The sequence below is a fragment of the Typopeltis vanoorti genome, chromosome 9, assembly GCF_054136105.1.
Source record: "Typopeltis vanoorti isolate ZY-2024b chromosome 9, IOZ_Tvanoo_1.0, whole genome shotgun sequence".
Lineage (NCBI taxonomy): Eukaryota > Metazoa > Arthropoda > Arachnida > Uropygi > Thelyphonidae > Typopeltis > Typopeltis vanoorti.
Genome location: NC_143557.1, coordinates 41,229,684 through 41,255,221, shown reverse-complemented (window position 1 = coordinate 41,255,221; position 25,538 = coordinate 41,229,684). Strand labels below are relative to the sequence as shown.

The 25,538-nt window shown below is 35.6% G+C and overlaps 1 protein-coding gene across 1 annotated transcript in view; it reads right to left on the bottom strand.

The window, feature by feature from the left end:
• Nucleotides 1-755: 755 nt before the first annotated feature.
• Nucleotides 756-25,538, bottom strand: part of LOC150103000 (uncharacterized) — a 361,006-nt gene continuing 336,223 nt past the window's right edge. Inside the window, exons 17-18 of the mRNA XM_090397703.1 lie at nt 22,282-22,361; nt 756-989 (exon numbers count right to left, since the gene is read on the bottom strand). Coding sequence (XP_090253829.1) covers nt 869-989; nt 22,282-22,361 — 201 coding nt within the window. The 3' untranslated portion in view covers nt 756-868. The remainder of the gene's footprint in view (nt 990-22,281; nt 22,362-25,538) is intronic.

Below are 25,538 nucleotides of genomic sequence, written 5' to 3'. Positions count from 1 at the left end.
AATCCATGCTGTCCATCAAAGATAATACCATTGTTGTCAACCCAACTCTGGATCCTAGTTCTCACAAGCTTCTCCAACAACTTAACCATAACACCTGACACACAGATAGGCCTATAGTTTGACGCTTGAGTTCGATCACCTCCTTTATGAAGTGGCACAATCTTGCCCTCCTTCCACTCCTTAGAAACTTGACCCAGTGCAAGACTTGTATTAAAAAAATATGTCAAGACAGGTGTCAACTCCCTGGCACATTCCTTCAGAATGCGTGGAGATATATTATCAAGTCCCACAGCCTTATTAACATCTAGTTTACTCAACTCCCCATACACCTCTTGCTCACTTACGGTCAGTCTCTCCTCCCCATCATCTACTGCTCTCAATCTCTCTCCATGAAGTCATATTCACATGATTGAAAGACCTTTATGAATTGCTCATTAAGTATCTCCACCACACATTCTGCAACAGCTAGAAAGGAGTACAGCAAGAATGATTTCCAAAATATTTTTGCAAATATTTCCAGATCTGCAACTAGTTCATTTATACCAAAGGGGAGCATTATGAAGTTGATGTTACACTGTTAGAATAAAAAAAATAAAAATTTCGTGGTTAGAAATCATACTTATTAATCAAATATTATACTGTATACATAAAAATATGGAAGGCAAATATTTCAAATAAGGGAAAATGTTTTAGTTTATGAGAGTAGTGCTATTTAGCATATTAGAACTAAGTAGTACTAAAGAAAAACAGTGAAATAAAGTCTAACAAAACACATTTATTTGCAACAATATCTACAATTCATGATTTCCTTTATAAACCTGTCTGAATGGCAATTTTATGCTTTTTTAACTTAATGATGTATACCATTTCACATTTTAAGATTATATATTTCTAACAAAGCATCAGGTGTGGGATCTCGACCCCTGAATCTTCTAAATGCTTCAGAAGAATGACATCCACCACCTAAATTTAAAAATGTCTGACGGAATCTAAAGGGGGGTGGGAAACAGAGAAAAGTGATTAACATGCTATACATCTAGTTTATAATAAACTAAAAATTTTATTTACAGTACTACTAAAATAATTTTTATTGCAAAAAAATTGCACCAATCTTATTTACTAGTTGTAATTAAATATCTAACATCGTGCTGTTTCATGCAAATCTATTCACCAACCATTTGATAAAATAACTTATTATAGCATTTATAATATAGCACACAGATTATAGCATTTATTAACTAAAACATTAAGTCAGGAAACTGACTGTGTGTTCTAGAAATTCAGAACAGTTCACATTCACAACTTCGTCTTCTGCAAACGATAGTCACTGAAATAATATTAAGGTACCTGGCAATTTTTTTATATTAAACTGTACATCCAGCATTCTTTATCTTTATTTTGTTTTTTATTAGGTTTCAGGTGAAAGAACTGTTCAAAAATAGCCACATAAATTTATCAAAATACTTGACAACATTTACTACGGATGGTTCTTAATGTGACACCAAAATGTTAAACATATGCACAGTAAATGGGAGGAAGGTATGATAGGTCCATTGTACAAGGGCGGTGTAAAAACTGATGTGTCTAACTATCGAGCTATAAGTATCTTTGGTGTGGTTTTAAAACATGGTTTTATAAAGTGAGTATTCCAGATACCTACTTCATTGTTAGTATTGAGATCGACTTGTACACCACTATGTCTATCTGTAAATTTAAGTATTGGTACCTTGGCTTTTATTAGATATTATTATTATTATTTTCTTTTTTTAACTATGAAAAGGTCGCATATGTTAGCCAATATATGCAACTGTCAATTATTAAATAAGTTCACACTGCTAATTATTAACCCTAAAAATAGTTTCTAGTTCTTGACTCTCTTTTAAACCCAGCCAGCTAAACCTAAAAACTGCAAGGATCCTTTGGAAAGATGCTTCATCGTAAACAGTACATGCAGTGTTTGTACGATCAAAAGGTTCTTCTAAACATATGTATTTCCAATGGCCGCTCTTGTTCTTTATTGTCTGGAAATTCATAGGTATTTGCTTTGGTAGACAGCAACCCAACCTTACTGATGCTGCTGCTTTCTCAAAATCAAATCTGTTGCTATAGTAACCAAGAAAGATTAATAACAGTTCTCCTAGGGAGAACTGTTATTAAGTATGTGCAAATTGTTTTCTATATAAAGAATGCTTAAAGTGATTACAGGCTAGTCTGTGTTTCTGGAGTAATAGTTAAGGTGTTGAGTAAGTTAGGCAGGGGACAGGATCCAAGCCTTAAACTCCCCAGAGATTATAGCTCTGGACAGAAATGGAGATATCAGACCAGACATGTTACATTGAAACAAAATGACAAAAATAAATGCAAAAAACTAATATCATGATTCCTACATACAGTGTGAAAACAGTGATGAAAACGTTAAAGAATTGCAATATGAAATAAGTAGAATGAATTGGCATATTCACAGTGCAGAAAAAAGAAAATCAGAAGAATGTAACACTAAAATTGGGAAATGCTTATCTGAAGAGGACTAAATTATGTCAAACAGTGAGGAGTTCTCTTCCTATTAAACAAAAGCACAGCAAACAAAGTTACTAAATATATAAGGATATCAGTTCGGATAGCATATATAATAGTGCAAACATACATCAAGGAAAACAATTAAAATCATACCCATATATGCACCAACAAGCAGTTGTGAAGAAGTTGAAAAATTCTATGATGGTGTACAGAGCAATACAAGATCTTATAGCCAACATAACAAAAACAGAAAATTTTGAAGCATAACTGCGAAAAAAATAAAAATGAACAAGAAAAGTATATGGAAAAAAATGGAATAGAAGAATGAAATGAAAGAGGAAATATGATGAACTTCGTGATAAGGAAACAACTGAATACTATATACTATAAACATATTTTATAAGCCAAAACCAAACTGAAAAGACCAAAATGAATAAGCTCAAATGGATAAACAAAATGTAAACTATTATTTTATCATTTCATGTAAGAATATTTAAAGATCTTTCATTCATCAAGCAGGTATAGGAAGTAATCATAAAATAGTTATACAGGAAAGAACAACCACAATTAACCAGATGAAACAGGATAAAGCAAAACATATAAAGATAAATATTTTTAGTCAACAAAAAATTACCAGAAAGAAATTGCAAAAAACTAACAAAGAAATAACATGGATGAAAATGGACATCTACAACTGGATAATATTCTGAAAAATCTTAGCATAATCATTATAGAAAGTGCATATATTAAAAATAAAAACATATCAGAGAAAATCAAAAAAATCTATTGGAAAAAGATTAAAATCCCACTTCTTGGGAGAAAATATCTGGCCACATTCACATGAGACTGATTAAGTAGAAAGGGCCAGCCAATATTTTTAAGAATTGTAACAACACTACAAGCAATATTAAAAACCTGATTACATAGAAACCACAAGAACAAAAAAAAGAAAGTATTCAGAAATACCAAAAGTCTGAAATAGAACAAGCAATGAAAGTTATGAAAAATAAAAAAAAGCCAAGAGATCAAACTGTAATAGATATGATGAAAGCGAAAGGAATATTTTTAATGGAATTTAAAAAGCTGTTTAATAACTTATCATTATTATTACATGACACCTCAGGACTTGTTACAGCACACAATTCCACACAACCTGTCATTCATACTATTCAGTCCTCCATCTACACACACATCACCACTATTCATCATCTACTCATAACACCAGTGGCGCACCCAGAGGGGGGGGGGAAGACACTCCCCCAAAGAAAAGGGAAAAAACACTAGAAAAATTTCCAAAAATCGTTTCCTAATTAAAATTCATTTTTTTTAAATTTATATTGTGTGCTACTTATGAATTAGCGATCACTGCAGATGCTCAGTTATAGGTCGTATGCGACGTGTAGTGCGTATTTGCAAAACGTCTACTCAACTCCCCCCCCCCAAAGGTTAAATCCTGAGTGCGCCACTGCATAACACCAATTACTACTCAGTAGTAGTATTTTTTTTTTTTGCCTGTAAATTGTGTGTTCTCTGGCCAATTTACCCATATGTAATATGAAAAACCCAAGTTTCCAGGAGAGAGGGAGAGAACCTGCTACCTCTACATGAGATAGGCTAACTCACCTACAAATGAAAAAGTCTATATAAAGATTCATCTTACCAATGATGAGAATCATCCTCAGGCCTTTTCCAAAGTGCTATCTTCCCATGCAAGGAAAGTAGTCCAGTCAAACTGAAAGCCTACGATCATCGTCAAATTCCTACCATGTAGCAAGGGTCAGAACTGACTCCAATGCTGTCAAGATGTTAATTTCAGTCTCTAAGGCACTTCAAACTACATCAATGCTTCCTCTGGGTCATACTCTGTCACACTAACATCAACCTTCCTTCTCCCAAAGTGACCGCCTTAGATTAGTTCTGCTCACACATTCCCGAATGTTAATAATATTAAGTTCCTTCTTAAATTTATTCATTTTTAACATGATTCTGGGAGACTGTGCCACATGTTTGCTCCTCTAATTTTTCTCAGAACTGTCATATCTGTGGTTTTTAGTTTTTTGATCAACTGTTTCTAATCCAGTTCTCAAGTTCAGTGCTTTGACTCATTTCTTTATTATTCTATGTGAATTTATTCAGCTGAGTCCCCCATCATATTGGCTGGCTGTTATCAATTACAAAATTTAATTTCATATATCTGAAAATTGTGCCTGAAATATTTTACTTATTCTATAGGTTCTCCATTTGAGATACAGCAGATATTTTCATTTTCACTTCCTGTTTTCATAATCCTTGTTTTTTATTGCTCGCCAAATTTGTTAAAGCACTTATTTCATTTAGTTAAGGAATCCTACAGAGTGATATTGGATTTATTTAGGAGAATAACATCATCTACATAAAGTAAAAAGCTAAGATTAACATAGTCAATTCTGATATCAGGTTCAATGCCACTTTCTTTCATAATGTGATCCATATAGATGATGAATATCAGTGGAGAGAGTGTGCAGGATGAATCATGCACATTTAAATTCCACATATAAAGCTATAGATGTTATGCTTTTAAATTGCAATAATATTAGAAGTACTACTAATACCTGGAAATGCAAAACATGTTGACCAGCTGCTGGAAGTCTGGTTAACTATACTTTGCTAAAACATTAAAAACTGTTTTCATTACAGGGTGTCTTTTTCTGGTACATTATGAAACACCATTCTTCTTCTTAAGCAACTTTATTCCAACAAGAGAGAGTCATTTCTCAAAAATTCTGAAGGACTGGAATTTCACTTTTAGTGGGCGAAACCACTAAAAGCAGAGAAAAAAAAAGAAGCTTTTGTTAAGGATCACACTATAAGGCGTAAAAGAATATCTGTGTTCTTTTACCTCTTTTTTTTTTTTTATGAATTCCATACAAGACAGGTTTGTGAACCTATAATATATCAGTAGTTAAAGTGTATACTGTGAATGGGCTTAGGATTAGATAATCTGGAAACATTGCTCTGGAGACTAAGCAGAACTTTTTCAAGTCACTTCAGGCCTACAATAAGTATGTGGTGGTAGTCATACATTCTTCTTCTTACTGTGCTATCTTCTATCGAAGGTCAGCGACCATCTTGGCGAACAAACTGCGCTCTTGTGCTAATCTGAGCAGTTGTGCACTGCTCTTTCCTGTCCACGTCTTGATGTTGTCAAACCATGATATTCTTTTTCTTCCTCTAGTTCCTTTGCCACCAATTCTTCCCATCAAAATAGTTTGTAGAAGTTGGTATTTGCTGATTCTCATGATGTGACCAAGATATGATGTTTTTCGTTTCTTGATTATTTGTACAAGATGTTTAGCTTTGCCAATGGATTTTAAGACATCTTCATTGGTAATTTTTTCTGTCCATGATATCTTTAGCATTCTTCTGTACAGCCACATCTCAAAGGATTCGATTTTCTTGATGGTTGTCGCCTTCAATTTCCATGTTTCAACTCCATAGAGCAGAATAGACCACACGTAGCATTTCAGCATTCGGCATTTGACTTCCATGTTTAGGTCTTTATTGAAGAATAGTGTTCTCATTTTCATGAAGGACTGCTGTGCAACTTCAATCCTTGTCTTTATATCTATTTCTGGATCCCACCGTTCATTAAGCCAGTCTTACATTAAGTAATGGAATTCATCTACCACTAAAAAGATAAACTTTTAAATGCCTAAAAGAGCAAGATATACCAAACTGGAACATATACCTAACATGAATCTCTTATTGAAAAAGAGTAATAAGAAAAAAAAAAAAAAGAACAAAAGTACAGGACAATTAGGTTTTATAGACAATATATATATAGTCACTCTACAAGGTAGGTCCATTTGAAATAAAGGTGTGCATCCAAGGAGATACTATTTCACCTAAATTATTCAATACAGCATGGACAAGGTACGTGTAATGAGTCATTATTATTATTATTACCCAAGACCCCCATGGAGTCAAAGACTCATCTAGGAGGTCCTTTTATCATACACACAGCTCATCATACCGTGCCTTAAACACACTCAAATTCTCTGCAGACATCACACTCTTAGGTAAGGCATTCCAATCATTCAAAACTCTGCACGAAAAAAACCTGCCTCTCACTCTCCTACTCACACCCTCTTTATACAGTTTCCAGGGATGACCTCTGGTTCTCCTCGGTCTCCCACTATTTTCTGTAGAACTTCTCCAGCATTAATCCTATAACAACCCCTCACCAACTTGTAGGTCTTTATCATATCTCTCCCTCTTCCTCCTGTCCACCAGACTCTGCAAGTTGCATCTTCTCAATCTTTTCTCATACTCGACATTCCAGAGGTTAGAAACTACCTTAGTCAGTTGCCTTTGGACCCTTTCCAACATATCTCCATCCTTCTGAAAACCAGGTGACCAAATCTGGACACAATAGTCCATGTGAAGCCTAATTAAAGCCTTACACAATGGAACAAGAATCTCCCTACTTCTACAAATCAGTGTCCTCCACATTATTCCCAGAAGCCTTTGTGTTGTCTTCACAATTTTGGCTGTGTCCCCCTAAATTTCAGATCCTTATCCACTATCACCCCCAGATCTCTTATTTCCTCCACCTCTGACAATATATCCTCACCAAGCATAAATTCTGCATCCCAATTTTGTTTTCCAAATTTTAAAACCTTAAATTTTGCAACATTGAACTCACATCCCCATTCCCGTGCCCAATTACTCAATTTATTCAAGTCTTCTTGTAAGGCCACAACATCTTCTCCGTTCTTCATGGTTCGTGCCAACTTTGCATCATCTGCAAACAACTGAATATCTCCATCCAAATCTTCACCAATATCATTAATATACAAGTTAAACAGCAATGGCCCTAAAACAGACCCCTGAGGCACTCCACTAATGACTTTCCTTTTCCTGGATATCGCTCCCCCATACACAACTTGTTGATACCTATCAGATAGCCAGTCTCCAATCAAATGCACCAATCTAATATCCAACCCCATCCACTCCAGTTTGACTATCAACTTATCATGCGGTAATCTATCAAAAGCCTCTGCATAATCTAAGTATATTACTGTGTATCCTTCTCCTCTGTCCAAGGAAGCAGTCACTTTATTGTAATACGTAGATTACTAAAACATAACCTCCCTTTAGTAAATCCATGCTATCCATGAAAGATAATACCATTGTTGTCAACCCAATTCTGAATCATAGTTCTCACAAGCTTCTCCAAAAATTTAGCTACAACACCTGACACACAGATAGGCCTATAGTTTGATGCTTGAGTTCTATCACCTCCATTATGAAGTGGTACAATCTTGCCCTCCTTAGGAACTTGACCCAGTGCAAGACTCATATTAAAAAAATATGTCAAGGCTGGCATCAACTCCCTGGCACATTCCTTCAGAATATGTGGTGATATATTATCAAGTCCCACAGCCTTATTTACATCTAGTTTACTCAACTCCCCATATACCTCTTGCTCACTTATAGTCAGTCTCTCTTTCCCCATCATCAACTGCTCTCAATCTCTCCATGAAGTCACATTCACAAGATTGAAAGACCTTTATGAACAGCTCATTAAGTATCTCCACCACACCTTCTGCAACAGCTGTCTTTATACCATTTTCTCCAATCAATGTCATCCTTCCATAATCATTCTTTCTTTTGCTGGCAACATATCGAAAGAACTCCTTAGGATGCTTTTTGGCTTCATTAGCTAACTGCTGTTCACACCTCTCATTAGCTACCCTCACCAACCAAGTCACCCACCTTGCCTGGTCTTTGTAGTCCTCATGGAATTGATTATTTCCACTTCTCTTATGCTGCCTCCATAATGCCCTTTTTTCTCTGTATCGCATGCTTAATCTCTTTATTCATCCATTTCACACCTACCTTATTTAACCTTCTCACCCTTGGAATACATTTAGACATTACATCTACTAGATAGTTTTTGAAAATCCCCAAGCTACATTTGATCTCTTTTCCATATAACCCCTCATTCCATGCTACACCTGCAGGCTGTCTCCTGGGCTCTTCATAATTACCTCCTCCTTGTAGTTCCACATATACCCTTTTCTTACAAAGGTCCTCACACTGCTGGCAACCACCCAGGTAATTACCTCATGGTCACTCTCACCAATTGGTGGGTGATTTGACACTTCATTTATAATTACATCCTCTGATGAAATGACCAAATCAAAGACTCTCAATCCTCATGTTCCCTCTGTTACATACTGCCTCAGGTAGTTATCCCTCAAAAACTCACACCAATATCATGTAAGTAGATTACTAACTGAGATTCAAGAAACTCATTTTCTTTACTTCCAGTTGCTATCTCATCATTCCAGTCTATATTGCCATAATTCAAATTGCCCATAATGATCACTCTTTTCTTATTTACTTGGCTAATTTGATTATACATTTCATAGTCACTACCATCCACATTTCCTGGTCTATAACAACATCCAACCAAGTATTTCATTCCATTCACCTCTATCTCACACCGTACTGCCTCAAAACCACTGACACTATTTCCCTCTTGCATCTCTACTTTGTACGGACATAACTCTTTCTCTATCATCAATAGCACTCCCTTTTTTCCCCTTCTATTCTCACGAAACACATCATATCCTTCCATCTCTATTCCTGTCAGGATGTCATCCTCATCTAACCATGTCTCACTTATTCCAACAATTTTTGGGTGAGCAGGCTCAATTAGTGCAACCATTTCATCTGCCTTGTTTCTTACAGTTCTAGTATTTGTATATAAACACAACAGCTCATTTCTGGATCTACAGCTAGTTCCACTGATAACACTCATTCAATATGATCTCTCCATGCTTGACTGGGGACATTTCGCCTTCTTACAGAGTCAATTCTAACTGTTTCCTCTTGATCTCAGGTCATCCCATTCCTTTCCTGTCTACACATGCTCTCTCACATCCTCCTTTCTCACACTGTGTGCAGCTGTCCACCCTGAGCCTCTGCGTTTTTTCTCTGTTCATCTTGCACACCCATTCTCTCATTTTCCATACTCATGCCACTTACTTCCTCATTCATAACCACCTCTTCAATCTCTCCTGTCGTACGCTCCTGCTCTTCCACATCACTTCCCACTTGACTTGATTCATTCTCTATACTCACCTCTCTACATTCCAGCAATAGTCACTCCATGTGACTCACACCATAACTACTCAAATGTAGTCCATTGCTCCCATACAGTTCACTTCATCCTTCAAACTCATTCCACACATTAACAAATTGTACTCCCCTCTCCTCACACATTTCAGCCAACATACCATTCATAATCCTTGCTCTCCACCTCATCGCACCACAATCATACCTAGGAAACACGCTTACTACCCTTCCTGTCACACTATTCTCTTTTATCTGTCTAAGCAGCCTCTTGATATCCATTCTGACGTGCTCTTTGTCTTCTGGCAAGTCATTCGTACCTATTAAAACCATCAACTCCTTTGCTAGCTCCCTCCTCATATCCAATGCCTCAATCACTCATTTTATTGCCTGGAAAACATACCTCGTGCATCCTCTCATCCAGCACACCTTTAATAATGGAGTTGCCATACAATGCCACTCGCTCGTCTTTCGTTAACTCTTTCGTACCTATTTGATTTGTTTTAATCATTTTCACCTGAATTTTCTTAATTTCACTCCACATTCACTTCATCTCTTGCCTCATCCAACCTAATTCAGCTTTCGAAAATCTCACATCACATTCTCTCTATCATTCAATCTTTCTAATTATGGAACTCTCGACTCCCGCTTCACACTTTCACTCTAATTCATCCTTTTGAGTTTCTGTACTTTTGGTCCATGCATCCAACTTTCGCTTTCATTCATTCTTTCGATTTTTCCCACTTTCGATCCTTTCGTCACACTATTTCCGGTTTCTTTTGTTCTCTCAATTTTGTTTCCTTCCACCACATTTGCCTCGCTTTTTTTCTTTTTACCATCCATTACGGTTTTCAAATCACTTGTTTTCTTTTTCAATACTTTCTTAACAATTTTTCGTCTTTCTTTCACACCATGCTTCTTTTTTCGAACAAGCACTCATTCTTCCCGTGACATTCTACTACTAACACTTTCTATCATCAAATCCTCGTTTAGCTCACACTTCACACACACCTTCCCTTCCATCAGCCCTAAATGTCCAAACCATCTATGTAATCAAACAAATACATGTAGCACAGCTTGCACTTCACGAAACGACTGAAGTCTAAGTTAAAGTCCTGCACTGACAAAGCTGCCACCATCTTTCTTCTGCCGGTTACTACTCTAAGGGCCAAAAACAACGAATTTGTAATTCAGTTTAAGCAAATCCCACACACTAATAATACTAGTAGCGCACAACTTTTATAACAGCTCTTACTCAAACAGTCACTCATATACAATTAATTATTTCAAGAATAACTTATCTGAATCTGGAGCTCTTCTTACACGCTGCCACTACTGGAGCTCTTTTTACACACATTGTCTCACGAGCGCCTCTCAAGCGTCATGTCTTTGTAGTCAGTATAAATTGGAGGAATATGACGCTTCCAAGTCAGTGAAACACCATGTCCTGGTGAAATTTGAAAAGGGAAATAATGGAGTTTGAAAGAGGCATTACGATACAATGTCATGTAGCAGGTCTATCCATTCAGAAAATTGTTGAAAAATTGGGCCACACAGTTCAACAATCAGTGATAATGAAATGGAAGTGCAGGGCATCAACTGCAAGTGCTACCAACAGTGGATGATCGCACCATACTAACTGAATGTGACTGTAGGGTGCTATGAAGGAAAATATATAAAAACGACGGATAATATATAAATATATATAAAATTCATCAATTGACACTTTGAGAATGTGGAGTTCCGGGTGTCAACTGGAACATGAATATGCACATAAACATTCAGAACTGATGCTCACAACATGGGATTTTCACAGTAGGACTGCAACATGCAAACCCTACATCGCCCGAACCAACATGCATCACATCATCTTTAGTGGTACAAAGAGCATGTACAGTGGCATGTGGAAGCTTGGAAAGTTGTGCTATGGAGCAACGAATCACACTACACCCTCTACTTAAAAAAAAAAAAGTTAGATGAGTGTGGAAAATGCCCAATGAGCATTTCTTACTAGAGGTGCAGGACTCCAAGAATGAAATTCAGAGGTGGTGGTGTGATGGTATGGGTCTATTTTTCCTGGTTTCTCTCTGACCTTTGTCTGTAGTGCCATGTAAACTGAACTCTGAGCGGTAACTGATAATTCTGAATGATGCAATGCTTCCTGCTTTGTGGCATTTCTATAGAACTGATCATTGTCTCTTTCAGTATGGCAATGCACCATGTCAATAAGGCTGTAACTGTGTGGTTTGCAGACATGAATGTCACCATGCTTTACTGGATTCTACAGAAACCTGATCTCAACCCTATTGAACATCTGTGGAATGAACTGGAGCATCGAGTGAGGTCAAGAGGACATCCGCACCCACAACAGTACAGGACCTCATTACATGCTTACAGGAAGAATGGTCCAAAATTTCCGTTGATCGTTATCATATGCTTGTGGATGGTATACGCTATGGGAATGCTGCAATCATCACAGCAAAAAGGGGAGGGGTGTTTTACATCCCATTAACGTGGGTACTATGGCTGTTTGTTTCTCACACTATGGTGTCTGTTGACTTCTTCTGAAGCAGTGTATATAAACTAGGCGAAAACTAAAAATTATGACATATACTGAATAAAAACAGAAGAACAAATAACAATAGACAATAATAAGTAAAAGGATATGTATACTTTGGAAAAACTTTTACATTAGGGAAAAAAATTAAAAATGAGAAAGAATTCAGCTAGACTTGATAGTATTTGGCAAGGCTGAAAAATTTCTGGTGTAGTAAAATACGACCCTAAAAAAGAGCTAAACTTTTCAACCATTGTATCATCATGGTTGTGATATAGAGGAGACATGAGCAATCACAAACAACTACCGAACCAAATGAAAAAACTGAGAATAAATGGAGAAAGCCAAGCTAAGCATCAAATACTACAAGATAAAATTAAGAATGAAGATATAAGAAAAGAAACAAATGGACAGAACATGTTACATGGATGAAAAGTGATCAGTGATAACCCAGTAGATGGAAGGATGACCTAATGAAGATTGTTGGAGAATGCTATATCAGGAGGCCTTCAACAAAAATGAAGACCTATAAACCAAAAATGGTTTAAATCCTTTTTATTAAAGAAGGGTTTAAAAGAATAAAGATCCACAAATGAACTCCTCTTACGTCTTTTAGTCATGGATTTTTTTTTTTTTAAATACACTGTGTTTTAGTATCAGTATTATTTCTAGTTTCCATACCTTCATGGAGTTGCAAAGCTCATTATAGAAAGACAGATTCTTTATGGACCACAATACCTTTATGAATGAAATTAGTGTTAGTACACTCTTACCATCAATTCTGTAATCCCATATGACTTTTCTTTTAATCTCATAACGAGGTGATATAATTTACCTCTAATTTTCAGGCCCCCAATGTGTGCATGAAAAACATATTGAGTGAAAGTTTCCAGTCACATACACTCAATGTGTGTGTGCTAGCCTATGCTCAGAATAATGAAGGTCACAAGCCACAAACTCGTAATATGATATGACTAAAATTGTTGAAAACATCTTTGCCAAAGTTTTTTCCCACTTTTATTTTGCAGTGATATTCTAAGGTTTAACATACTAAAACATTAATGTAATACTTCTCATATGCTGCCCTTTTTTTTATCTAGTTTTACAACTAGACAAAATTACAAATAAAATTACAAGCACTAAATTAATTCACTTAAATCTATGTAGCTAAAAAAAAATCCATGACCGTTTGCACAAGTTCAAGTCCTGTCTCTAGACAGTAGGTATTCTAAACAGATATGCCTCTGCAACTTGTTGATGTCAGGTCAGTTCCCATTATTAACTTCCATGTACATTAGTCATGAAGATATTCACATGCCAACTTTTGTTTGTTAACACTTGGATAAAGGATTAACACAAGAATATAATTTCTTGAGCCTGTGGTCAGTATCTATGATGTCCCATTAGTTGGAAAGACCTAGGTTTGAGTCCTATTTAGGATTCGAAGAATCTTTATCAGGGCTTTTCAATTGATGATGAGTTAGCCAATCTCATACAGAGGTGAAAGGGTTCTTTCTCCTAAAAACTGAGGTCTTTCTTTCCACAAAATGGAAAACAGGCCAGAAGAACACACTCAATTTACAGACAGAGACATAGCGAATACTGCAGATATGATTAATCACCATATAACAAGCAATAACTATATTCAAATAAGCCAAGTTGCTTGGCTGTGACAAACCACTTGAGCCTAACACACAAAAAAGGAAGAGTGAATGGAATGGGATATAATTTCCTGTCTTGTATAATCCTTGTATCCAGAGTAAGAATGACTAAACCCATCCCCTTCAACTGAAGGTGAGTTAGCCAGATTTTTCTTTCAGAAGCTCAGGTTTTTCATCTTATAAAGCAGGCAAACTGGCAGAAAGAACACACAATTTACAGACATAACACACTGGTCTCATAGCCTAAAATTGCTTTGATTGTAAATCAACCCCCCTCCCCCATCCAGGAACCTAACTGGACACCAGGATCATAATTCTCTCATATGCATTTGCAAAATCCAGAACAATTACTTGTATGCATAATCTCTGTTCAACATAATTGTCACCCTATTATAAAATGTAACTAGGTCACTGAAACAATGCCATCTTAAACAGTGGTGTGTTGGTAAATTTTTAACAACCGGCTGGCTTTATGAAAAATTTGATTCTTCAACAAAGTTCTATTGTATCATCAGATGTCTTTGTTTCTGCTTCACATTTTGTCCTTTAAATGTTTAAGAAGTTTCATTCTATTTCATTTTTTCAACTAACGGCTATTTGCTTTTTCGACTGCAAAACTCTAACCCTGATTAAAATTATTTTAATTATTAAAGAAAAAAGAAAAAACCAAAATAAAAACATATATTAAAGAAAATTTTCCCATATTACCTACAACTTACCTATTATCAAATGAAATCCTGAACAAAAAAAATGTAACACTAATATACCCGTAGTCGATCAAATGACCAGAGACTGTAGCCATTGCGATAAATATCGATATCGATAAATACAAATTTTTGTATTTATCGATAGTGCAACAATGTTGCATTTCCAGGAACTTAATGTTGCAAGTTCTTGGAAATTTGCTAAAAATAAGACATTATTGTTTATTCAAATACCCAGTTTGGGAGTTTTGATAACGTGTTTGTGTTTTAATGAATACAGACATTGTTTAGTAAATAAAATTGTTTCCAAATTCCCGTTCATAAATTGAGTTTGTGTTTTGTGAATTCTCCTTTATGCATTTATTTTTGATGATGATAATAATAATGATAATAATAATATATGTAAGTGTTTATTATACAATTTCAAAATATTTATGAGAAAAAGTATATACCACCATTCATCATCTATCCTTTCATAAAGAATTTTAATAACCGGCTCTCCTGACTTAAAAACATTAACAACCGGCTCGCTAAATTTGAAAAATCCCAACACACCATGACCTTAAAGTTGACAAAACTCTGCTGCCCTCTGAAGAGATTATTATTTCCATCAATTTTGTATTCGATCTCTAACCAACATCTTTACTACTATCTCAGAAGTAGTAGTTAAAGTATTTGAAAAGTTAATTAAAGGTAAAATTTAATTTTGCCTTTAATTGTGGATAGGATTATAATTTCTTGAAATTATATTCTTGTTTTAATATGATCTCTATGATAGGTAGCACCGTTTATTCATATTTTATGATAAAGTGACAATGGATTGGATAAACAGAAATAGGTAACCACGATATTGCTGGACTTTACAAAGGCATGGATTAGGAGGGGGGGGGGGAGATGACAAACATCAGAGAGTAGTATATGGTGGTGTGGAATCAAGGTGAATGACTAGTGGAGTTCTTCAGGGTAGCACTTCATTTGTATATTAATGATATAGGGAATGATTAAGTGGGGATATCCAGTTGTTTGCTGATGATGCAAACTGGAGAGGAAAGTTGATAAAGTGATATAGATATCTGCAAGATGATTTAAATAAATTGGCAGTATGGGCAAAAGACAACGGTTGTCAATTTAATGTTGCAAAACATAAGGCTATGGACTTTGGGATGAAAGATTACATATTATCTATCATAATAATGGTACTAGATTGCAGGAAATTGACAGGGCTAAGGATTTAGGGGTAATGGGGGACAGACAGTTGAAGTTCATTCAACTCTCTGTCCACCTCTCTATTTTTAGTTGACACTAACAAGCAAAGAGAGGAAGTTATTATCCCTCTTTATAAGGCTATAAAGAGGGATAATAACTATGATTTTGTCACATCTTTACTACTGTGCACAGGTTTGGTCACCCAAGTTTCTTGGGAGATCAAAGGGTGGTGAGAGGATTCAGAGATGAGCAACCAAGCTGATGATGTGTATGGAACATTCCTTATAAGGACAGATCGAATGTGTGTATGTGTGTGAGTTGCAGAGTTTAGTTAACAGGTAGAAGACAGGGGAAGATGATGGAAACTTATAAGTTACTAAAGAGATCCTACAAGATTGACACACAAGAAATTTCTCAATACAAGATGTGTAGGGAGAGAACAAGGGCACCTCTGCAAGTTGTGACTGCCCAACATGAATGAGTTTAAAAAGAGGTATGATAAGCATTGTGTGAATAAGGATTAATCTGAGTCTCCTGATGAGTCTTTTGACTTCACGGAGATACCTGTATAATAATAATCTGATACACAAACTGGCTTATAGTTTGTTACCATTGTCATGGAATGGCTGTTCCTTAGTTTCTTGAGTTGCCTAGACCAACTCGAAGAACTGAGGAACTCATTCTTCTTACTCTTCAAGTAGTGAAGAAGTTGACTTTTAATTACCTTCTCCATTATTTTGGAAAGATCTGAGAGTGACTGGTTGGTAGTTTGATAGCAGACTTCTATTTGATTTTTTTGGGGGGGGGGGGGGTTGGATATATGCTTACTTCTATATACTGGGATAAGTGAGTATAAAAGATTGTAGAGACAATACAGGACCAGTATTAGTACCGAACCACAACTTCTGAGTACAAATGAAGAGATGTCATGACCACTAAAATTTTGGTGTGTATGTTATTTAAGTTTCTTATGAGTTGTTCTTGCCAAAAGACAACAGGTGCCATGTGGTGCACTATTTCAGGTATGGCAGGAGATGCTTTGCCTCATCATCTACACAGAAAAAAAATTGATGCAAGGAGGCAACTTTATCTTTAGGTGGTATAACAGTGGTCTTCTATTCTCCTACTCTGATCTGAATTTCTTGATGGCTGTTTTGCATTTATTATTTGTTTCAGTATATGGTGAGTATTATTATTATCATCCTAAGACCCCATGGAGTCACAGACTCATCTAGGAGGTCCCTTCTGTCATGCACACTGCTCATCATGTTGTGTCTTAAACACATTCAAATTCTCTGAAGACACTACACTCTCAGGCAATGCATTCCAATCACAACTCTCCATGCAAAAAACCTGCTTCTCACTCCCCTGTTCACACCCTACAAACCTTATACAATCTCCCACCATTTTATAAAAAAAACTCTTCATACCAAGTTGGTAAGGGGTTGTTAATTCTATAACAACCCCCTTACCAACTTGTATGTCTCTATTATATCACTCCTCTTCCTCCTATCCACTAGACTCTGCAAACTGCACTGTCTTAACCTTTCTTCATATTCAATATTCCAGAGATTGAAAACTATTTTGGTCAATCACCTCAGGACCTTCTACAGCAGAGGTCGGCAACACAGTGCTCACGGGCACCATGGCGCCCGCAGTGAATTTTTAGTGCGCCCTCAGAGAAATTATTGTAAACTGCTTTGGAGCTCATAGTGATAATTTTGCAGCGTAGTTTGCAGTATATCTGAGAGATACATTCATTACTAGTATGTGCTAAAATGCAAGAAAACATAAAAAAAAACACTGCAAATATAATACATGATGGTACAAATTAAGTGAATAGTCAATCCAACATTATTTCATAGCCAAATATAGTTTCTATATTGGTTTCTATATTTCTATACTACAAAAGTTTTGTGCCGAATATATAGAAACTAAAAGTTTCGGCGGATGCAAGCATAAGTAGTGCCTTATGGGCAACTCGTAGTAAAGGTGGAGCCAGCTCCAGACCAGTTTCCTTAGTATTTTCCATAAATGTAAAGCACATCTTGCAGATGTCAGCAACCGTTTTAATATGAAGACTGCAATATAAAATTTGAAAATTACAGAGGGCTCATGACATCCATTATTAAGGGTTAGAAATATCTTTGTAAACCAAAGTATTTGCACTGATAGTGGGAGTGATTCAACAAACACACATACTAAAAAACAAAGGGTTCTAACAACATTTAGAAATGGTATGAAGGTAGTGAGAGCGGTCACATTGATAACTAGATGATGTCAACAACTTAACTACTTATGATCAGAGGTCTCTCGTCCACTAGGGCACCTGCATCTGATCTGACAGATACATGCTAATTGTTAACATGAATATTCTTTAACCATTAAAGAATATTCATGTTAACAATTAGCATGTATCTGTCAGATCAGATGCGAGCGCCTTGCTTAATCAATCATAATGGCAAATGTATTTGTTTATTATGCAATAATAGTGTGGCTATTTCTAAAAAAAAAGTAATATAGAAAGACATTACAAAACCATTCATGCCAAATGTAATTTTAAGTTTATTTAAATCAGGAGGAGTCAGAAACGTAGCGCCTGCGAGCGTCATGGCACCCTTCATATTAAAAAGGTTGCCAACCACTGTTCTACAGTATCTCTTCATCCTTTTGAAAACTAAGTCACCAAATATGTGCACAACAGTCCATATATAGCATAATCAGAACCTTATACATCGAGGAGGTCCCTTCTGTCATACACATTGCTCATTCAACCAGAATTCCTTACTTCTACAAGTCAGTGTCCTCTGCATCACTGCCAGAATTAGATGTGTTATCCCCACAATTGTGGCAGTATGTCCTCAAAGTTTTAGATCCTTATCTACCATCACCCTAAGATCTTTTATTTTGTCCACCTCCAACAATATAACCCCACGAAGAGAAAATTCTATACCCCATCTATGTTTTCCAAATTTTAAAACTTTATATTTTACAACATTGAACTCTCATCCCCCACTCATGTGCCCATTCACTCAGTCTATTCGAATCTTCCATTTTAGAATCCTTTCTTTTAGTATTACACGGTGATCAGCATTCATTTTAGAAATTATGGACTTTACAACCATGTTATAAATAACGCTTTTAATATCCCAATGTTTCAATCTTCATATTAGGATCATCATCATCTGGATCACATACAAATATACAGGACAAGCTAGGTTACATTACATATAGTAAGTTAAGAAACAATGAATTGATCACAAGTTATTCTACTGGCATGACCTCATGCCAGTAGAATAACAATAGAAAAAAAAATAATTAATTATTTATAAACTACATCAAGCTAAGTAGAAAGTATTTTACCTTGGGTATAATAAATGTTAAAGATACCAAGCTATTTTAAACCTGGTTTTACTCCATTTCCCAAGTAAGCAGACAGACAAACAAGTCAAGTTTGCACCTGCACGTATATACTCGCAATACGTGCAGGCGCAAACTTGACTTGTTTGTCTGTTTGCTTACTTGGGAAATGGAGTAAAACCAGGTTTAAAATAGCTTGGTATCTTTAACATTTACATCAAGCTAAATTCTATTTATCATAACATGAATAAACATTCTTTCTTACAGATAGTTTTCTTTCAGTAACAATGATGTCCTATTTTTAGGATTACAATTGTTATTTTTGATTTAGGATCCTGGATTTTCTACAGTTCTGTTTAGTTGCTCTTAGAGAGGACGGTTCCATGGGTCGAATATATGCCTTCTATATGTTTGGGATTTTTAGACCATCATTATTGTTCAGATTGGGGGGTGGTTGGTAATAATCTCACAGGCTTCCTTAAATTTGCGTTCATACCATGTTTTGGTGTGATGTAGACAACTAGTGCTTTTCCAGTCAATTCTGTGTAAGGTGTTCAGGGCATGATCAGAAAGGCCATGAGAGTGAGGATGAGAGTTCAATGTTGTAAAATGTAAGGTTTTAAAATTTGAAAAACATAGATGGGGTATAGAATTTTCTCTTGGTGGGGTTATATTGTTGGAGGTGGATGAAATAAAGGATCTTGGGGTGATGGTAGAAAATGATCTAAAACTTTGAGGACATACTACCACAATTGTGGGGATAACACAACTAATTCTGGCAATGATGCAGAGAACATTGACTTGTAGAAGTAAGGAATTCTGGCTGAATGAGCAGTGTGTATGAAAGAAGGGATAACTATTCAAATTTTCTTTTAAGGCCACAATATCTGCTCTACTCCTCATAGTTTGTCCCAACTTTGCATCATCTGCAAACAACTGTATATCCCCATTCAAATCTTCCCCAATATCATTAACATACAGGTTAAACAGCAATAGCCCTAAACACAGACCCTGAGACACCACTAGTGATTTTCCTCTGCAAAGTCTAAGCATATTACTGTGCTTCCATCTCCCACATCCAATGTTGCTGTCACCTTATTGTAATAAGCATGCAGATTACTATAACATGATTCCCCCTCCCTCCCCTTTAGCAAACCTGTGTTGCCCCACAAGATAATACCACTGTTGTCAACCCAATTCTGGATCCTGATTCTCACCAGCCTTTCTAATACTTTAAATACTACACCTGACACACAGATTGGCATATAATTTGATTCTAGTGACAGAATAGAATTCTGTCACCTCTTTTATTGTCACTCCTTTCAAACTTGATTCAACATAAGACTCATATTAAAGGAATATGTCAAGGCAGATGTCAACTCCTTGGCACATTCCTTCAAAATATATGGTGATATATCATCAAGTCTCACAGCCTCATTAATATCAAGTTTGCTTAATTCCCTATATACCTCTTCCTCACTCACAATCAGTCTCTCCTCCTCATCATCCACTGCTATCAAACTCTCCATGATGTCATATTCACAAGGATGAAAGACCTTTATGAACTGCTCATTAAATATCCCAACTATATTCTCAGCAATTATCCTTATACCATTTTCTCCTATCATTGCCATTCTACCATAATCATCCTTTTTTTGCTGGCTACATATTGAATGTTTTTCTTGCACACTTGTTCTCTTATTCTCTACACTTATGCTACCCACTTCTTCATTCATAAGCACTGCATCACTTCAGTCTCTCCTTCCTAACTTTCCCACTCTTTCATATTGCTTCTTACTTGCTTAGATTCATTCTCTGCACTCATTACTCTCCCTTTCAGCATGCATCTATGAACCGTAATATGCTCATTAAATATCTCAACTATACAGTCTGCAGCAGTTGTACTTGTACCATTTTCTCCAATCAATGCCATCCTGCCATAATCATTTTTTTGCTGGCTACATATCGGAAGAAATAAGAAGTATGAAGCTGGAATTCTTGTCACCTGCCACCTGTAGTATGGTGAATTTTTTTTTTTTTTTTTTTTGAACCACCTCAATACACCTGTTATTAAATCATGACCAAGAAAGTGGGACAAGAATGAAGGCTTTCATGCCAGTGAGAATAACTTCCCTGGTATCAAGGATATTGGAAGAGTGCAGACTATTATCACATATTAGGGTTTGTAGATGTAGGATTTGCTTTTGATCATACAGCGAATTTAAATGATACCTGAAATGATATCCTATCTTTTCTTACTTCCATCTAACATGCAAAAAAAAAATATTATTATGTCACTTTTTTTGCAGTAAAACTGCAAAAAACTAACCTGAACATCAAATTCCATGCTAAACTTTCAAAAGGTTTGAAGGTTTTCAGAAAAGTTGAAACCACCCAATCCACTCGGCCCATTGGATTACCACGAGAATAAGATAAGTAGTTTACAATCTTGAGACAAGAAAAAACTGGTTACTCATGCCTCATTTTTTCATAAATTATTAATGATTTATCTGAGATTTGCTTTATTTTGTCTCTTTTTATCTTCATTCTTACTCTGTAGAAGACCAGCCATTAGGTGCAAAACTAGCAGATCTGATTAATAACTATTATAACACAATACATCCCAATTTTATATCACAAATATTCATGCTACTGTAAAGTACTCTACAAAAAATAGGTAAGCAATTCTAAAATTTGAGAATTCACACCCAGTAAATCTACTATTATTACTTAAGTAGTTCGAAATATTCAAATTTCACATCTAAACACGATTCTTCTTTTTTAAAAGCACTAGCTCATCATTCATTTTATGTAAATTTAAGACTATTTTGAAGTGTCACATATACTAGAACTGTTTGTGTTGAAATCTAAGGTAACAGGATTCTTAATCATTTTGTGAAAAGTAGTTAAGGTCATTCAAATTTGAAACATTGCAGATTCTTTTTTTAGACTTGTAATAATAGTAGTAAGTTTCTGCAATGTCTCTTTTCTCAAATGAGATAGCTCCACATTTTAGAAATGGTTACCAGACATTATGAGAATAAACAAAGTTCCATAAACACTAAGCAACTGACTGACACACAATAACGATGATAAAATAATTTTCACTATTTATTGAACCAATCAAAATTTTAATCAAAAATAATAACAATACCTTTTGCCTACTTCTTTCACTTTATCCTCATTATTTATACCTACTTCAAGAAATGCCTTGAACACATCTGCTGCTATCATCTGAAACCAGATAATCATTTACTCTTCAGTAAGATAAATATTAAAACTAATAAAAGAGTAATATGATTGAAATATTCTGTGAATTAAAAAAAAAAACATGATCAGTGCAGTTGGAGAATAAATTTATAATGATTACTGATATTTCTGTTATTTTTAAAATTTATATATTTTCACTTTAAAAACATACATGTACATAATATTTAAACAAAGTTTTTATGCAGCTAAAGAAACAAAGGCAGATAACTGAGAGGAGATATCCACAGTCTGTTCATGAATGGACTGGAGCTTCCTACTTAATGTCTATATGTGCAGAAAGGGTTAGGTGTCTTTCATTATTCATAATAATGCTTAAATTATTATGAATAATGAAATAAACAACATGGTATAAACAACACCAAGAGAGAAAAAAAAATTTATTAAACTTACAAATATTTCAGTGGTTTTCTAACCAGCATCAGCAGAGCACAATTATAACTGTGACAGGCACACAGCACTGAACTAAGTAACTGTAGAAAACAAATGAAATTGTAACTAAAAACAGAACTAATGTCCTTATATGACACCCTCAATGGATCAGATAACCATAAAGGTAATTTACAGAAGTCAAGCTATTAGGTCTTAAAATGATAGTCTCTCAGATCTTTAGTAAATTAATGCAACCATTCTTGTTGAGGTTGGGAGAGTGCTTTATAGCTGATGCTATGAACAGCTCTCAGACCTATAACGACTTTTATGTAATACAGATGGTTTCCTCCATTTAATCCTATGTGAAGGATTATATCCAGAGCATAGTGTGCCAATCCTGACTTAACATACAGATGGCTGCAGATGTAATTTTTGTGTTCTTCAAAGTGGATATTAATTGATCTCTCAGTCTGTCCAAAATAGGAATGAGGAACTTTATATACTTCAGGAAATTCAAGAGAATGCAGTTAATCTTTAGGAGAACATATGAAGGTAGCTAGCTCAATGAAAGGTTTGAAAGTGGCATGGAGATTGTATTTGCTATTTTGGCTATTTTTTCTGATGTACCCAGGACATATGGGATGGAAATGGTTTTGCTATAATCCTGTGTGTTGGGTTTAGAAGGGATGGGGGGGGGGGGGGGTACATGCAGTATTTTAATTATTTTATATGGGCTGTGGCCACTGGCTAAAAAAGGTGTTGCACAAGTCCCTGAGCTCAGTTTTAAGGGCTGTGTGTCATTTGAACAAATAGAGCTGGATCAGCAAATAAATATTTTGAGGATGCCATATTGTTGGGAAGGGTGGTGGTGTGACTGCTTATGTAAATAACTTCCTGTATGGATGGGTTTCTGTAAATGGAGAAATATAATGAGACATTAGGCAGTCTTGTTACTAGCATATCTAGAAAGGGGAGGCAATCAGTACTTTCTTTTTCTATGGTGAAGTTTATTTTAGGATATTGGCTGTTAAGATGTGCCTGAAACATACCTAACATATTTGGGTCATGAGACCAAATAGCAAAATCACAACATCAAAATTGTGAAGCCAGGCTATTGGTTTAAGTGAGACTGTGTTGAGTGCTTCATTTTCAAAATGTTCCATACAAAAGTTAGCGGGGGGGGGGGGGGGGGGGGGGAGGTGAAAGAGAGGGACCCATAGCAGTTCCATCCAGCTGATTGTATATTTTTCCTTTCCATAAGAAATAACCTGCATAATATAGTGAATCTGAATAATGGATTCAATTATATCAGGAAGGGGAGGAAGGGGATGTGGCTTAATGAGATCAAGGCATCTGTCAAAGATCCATTAGTGAAGTAATATGAAAACTGATAATGATGTCAGTCTGCCAAGGTTAGATTTTTTTTATTAATATTTTAAAGTATAAAGAGTTTTTAATAGATAAGGGAAAGTTTCCTGTAAGGCAGTGTTTCTCAATGTGAGGCATACACCCCCACAGGGGGACAATTAGAAAATGGTGTTACATTCGTCACCTCATCACTGATATACTCAAAACACTCACCATTGTCAGCAAGGGGGGGACATCAAAATCTTTGAGGCGTTGAGGTGGGGGCATGATCCAAAAAAAGTTCGGAAATACTGCTGTAAAGGAAGTAAGAGAATTGGATAACTGTTTGGCCAGTTTGTAGATGCGGCGGTCTATGTTGTCTACTATTGAATGGAAGGGATATTAGATTTGTGAATATTAGGTTTGACATGATAAGGTTTAAGCTTTTGTTTTTTTAGGCCAAGATGGAACTTTCTGTAATAATTTATTCACTTTTTTTTTCTTTTGGAATTTTTTTCTACAATTGTTTTCTCCAATTATTTAGTTCAGTTATCTCCAATTATCTTGTCACAGTTATAATTGTGCTCTGATGATACTGGGTAGAAAAATAGCAAAATATTAGTGAGCTGAATCATTTTTTCCCCTCTCTTTGTGTTTTTATACCATGAAGCATTATTATGAATACTTGATGTGATAATAATATTTTTGGTTTACAGATCAAGTGTTGATCAATTTTATTAACTTAACCAACTAGTTTCGCCAAACTTTAACTGTTGGCGTCTTCAGGGCACTTACATATAGGTTGAAACAATCTCACAATTATGTGTAACTATAAAACTTACAAGAATAATTACAAATAAAATAGTAAATTCTAACTACTTTTCATAGAAAAATAAGATCTACCAACAATTAACAGGCTTGGGGATGGGGAGCCCGCTCTCACCTTCATGTGCTGACCTCTTTATGGAAGACTTAGAAAATAAAATCCTATCCCAAATTATTCCCAAACCTAAAATTTGGTTCAGATATGTGGACAATATCTTCATCGTGTGGAACAACAGCAAAGATGACCTATATGATTTTCTCAAAAAGATCAACTCCTTCCATCATTCTATTAAATTTACTATGGAACTTGAAAGAGAAAAACAACTACCATTTTTAGACATCTTAATCAAAAAACAAATTGATGGCAGTAAAAATCTATCGGTGTACAGAACACCGACCAATACAGGTCACTACCTACATTTCAGCTCCTCTCACCACATCTCACATAAACTCAGCATTGTACACATGTTAAAGAAGAGAGCGATTCACATCACAACAGACAACGAGACCCTTCAAGATGAGTTGACATTAATTTCCAACAATCTGTACTTGAACGGCTATCCAAGAAGACTAGTCAACAAAGTCCTTTTCTCTGAACCA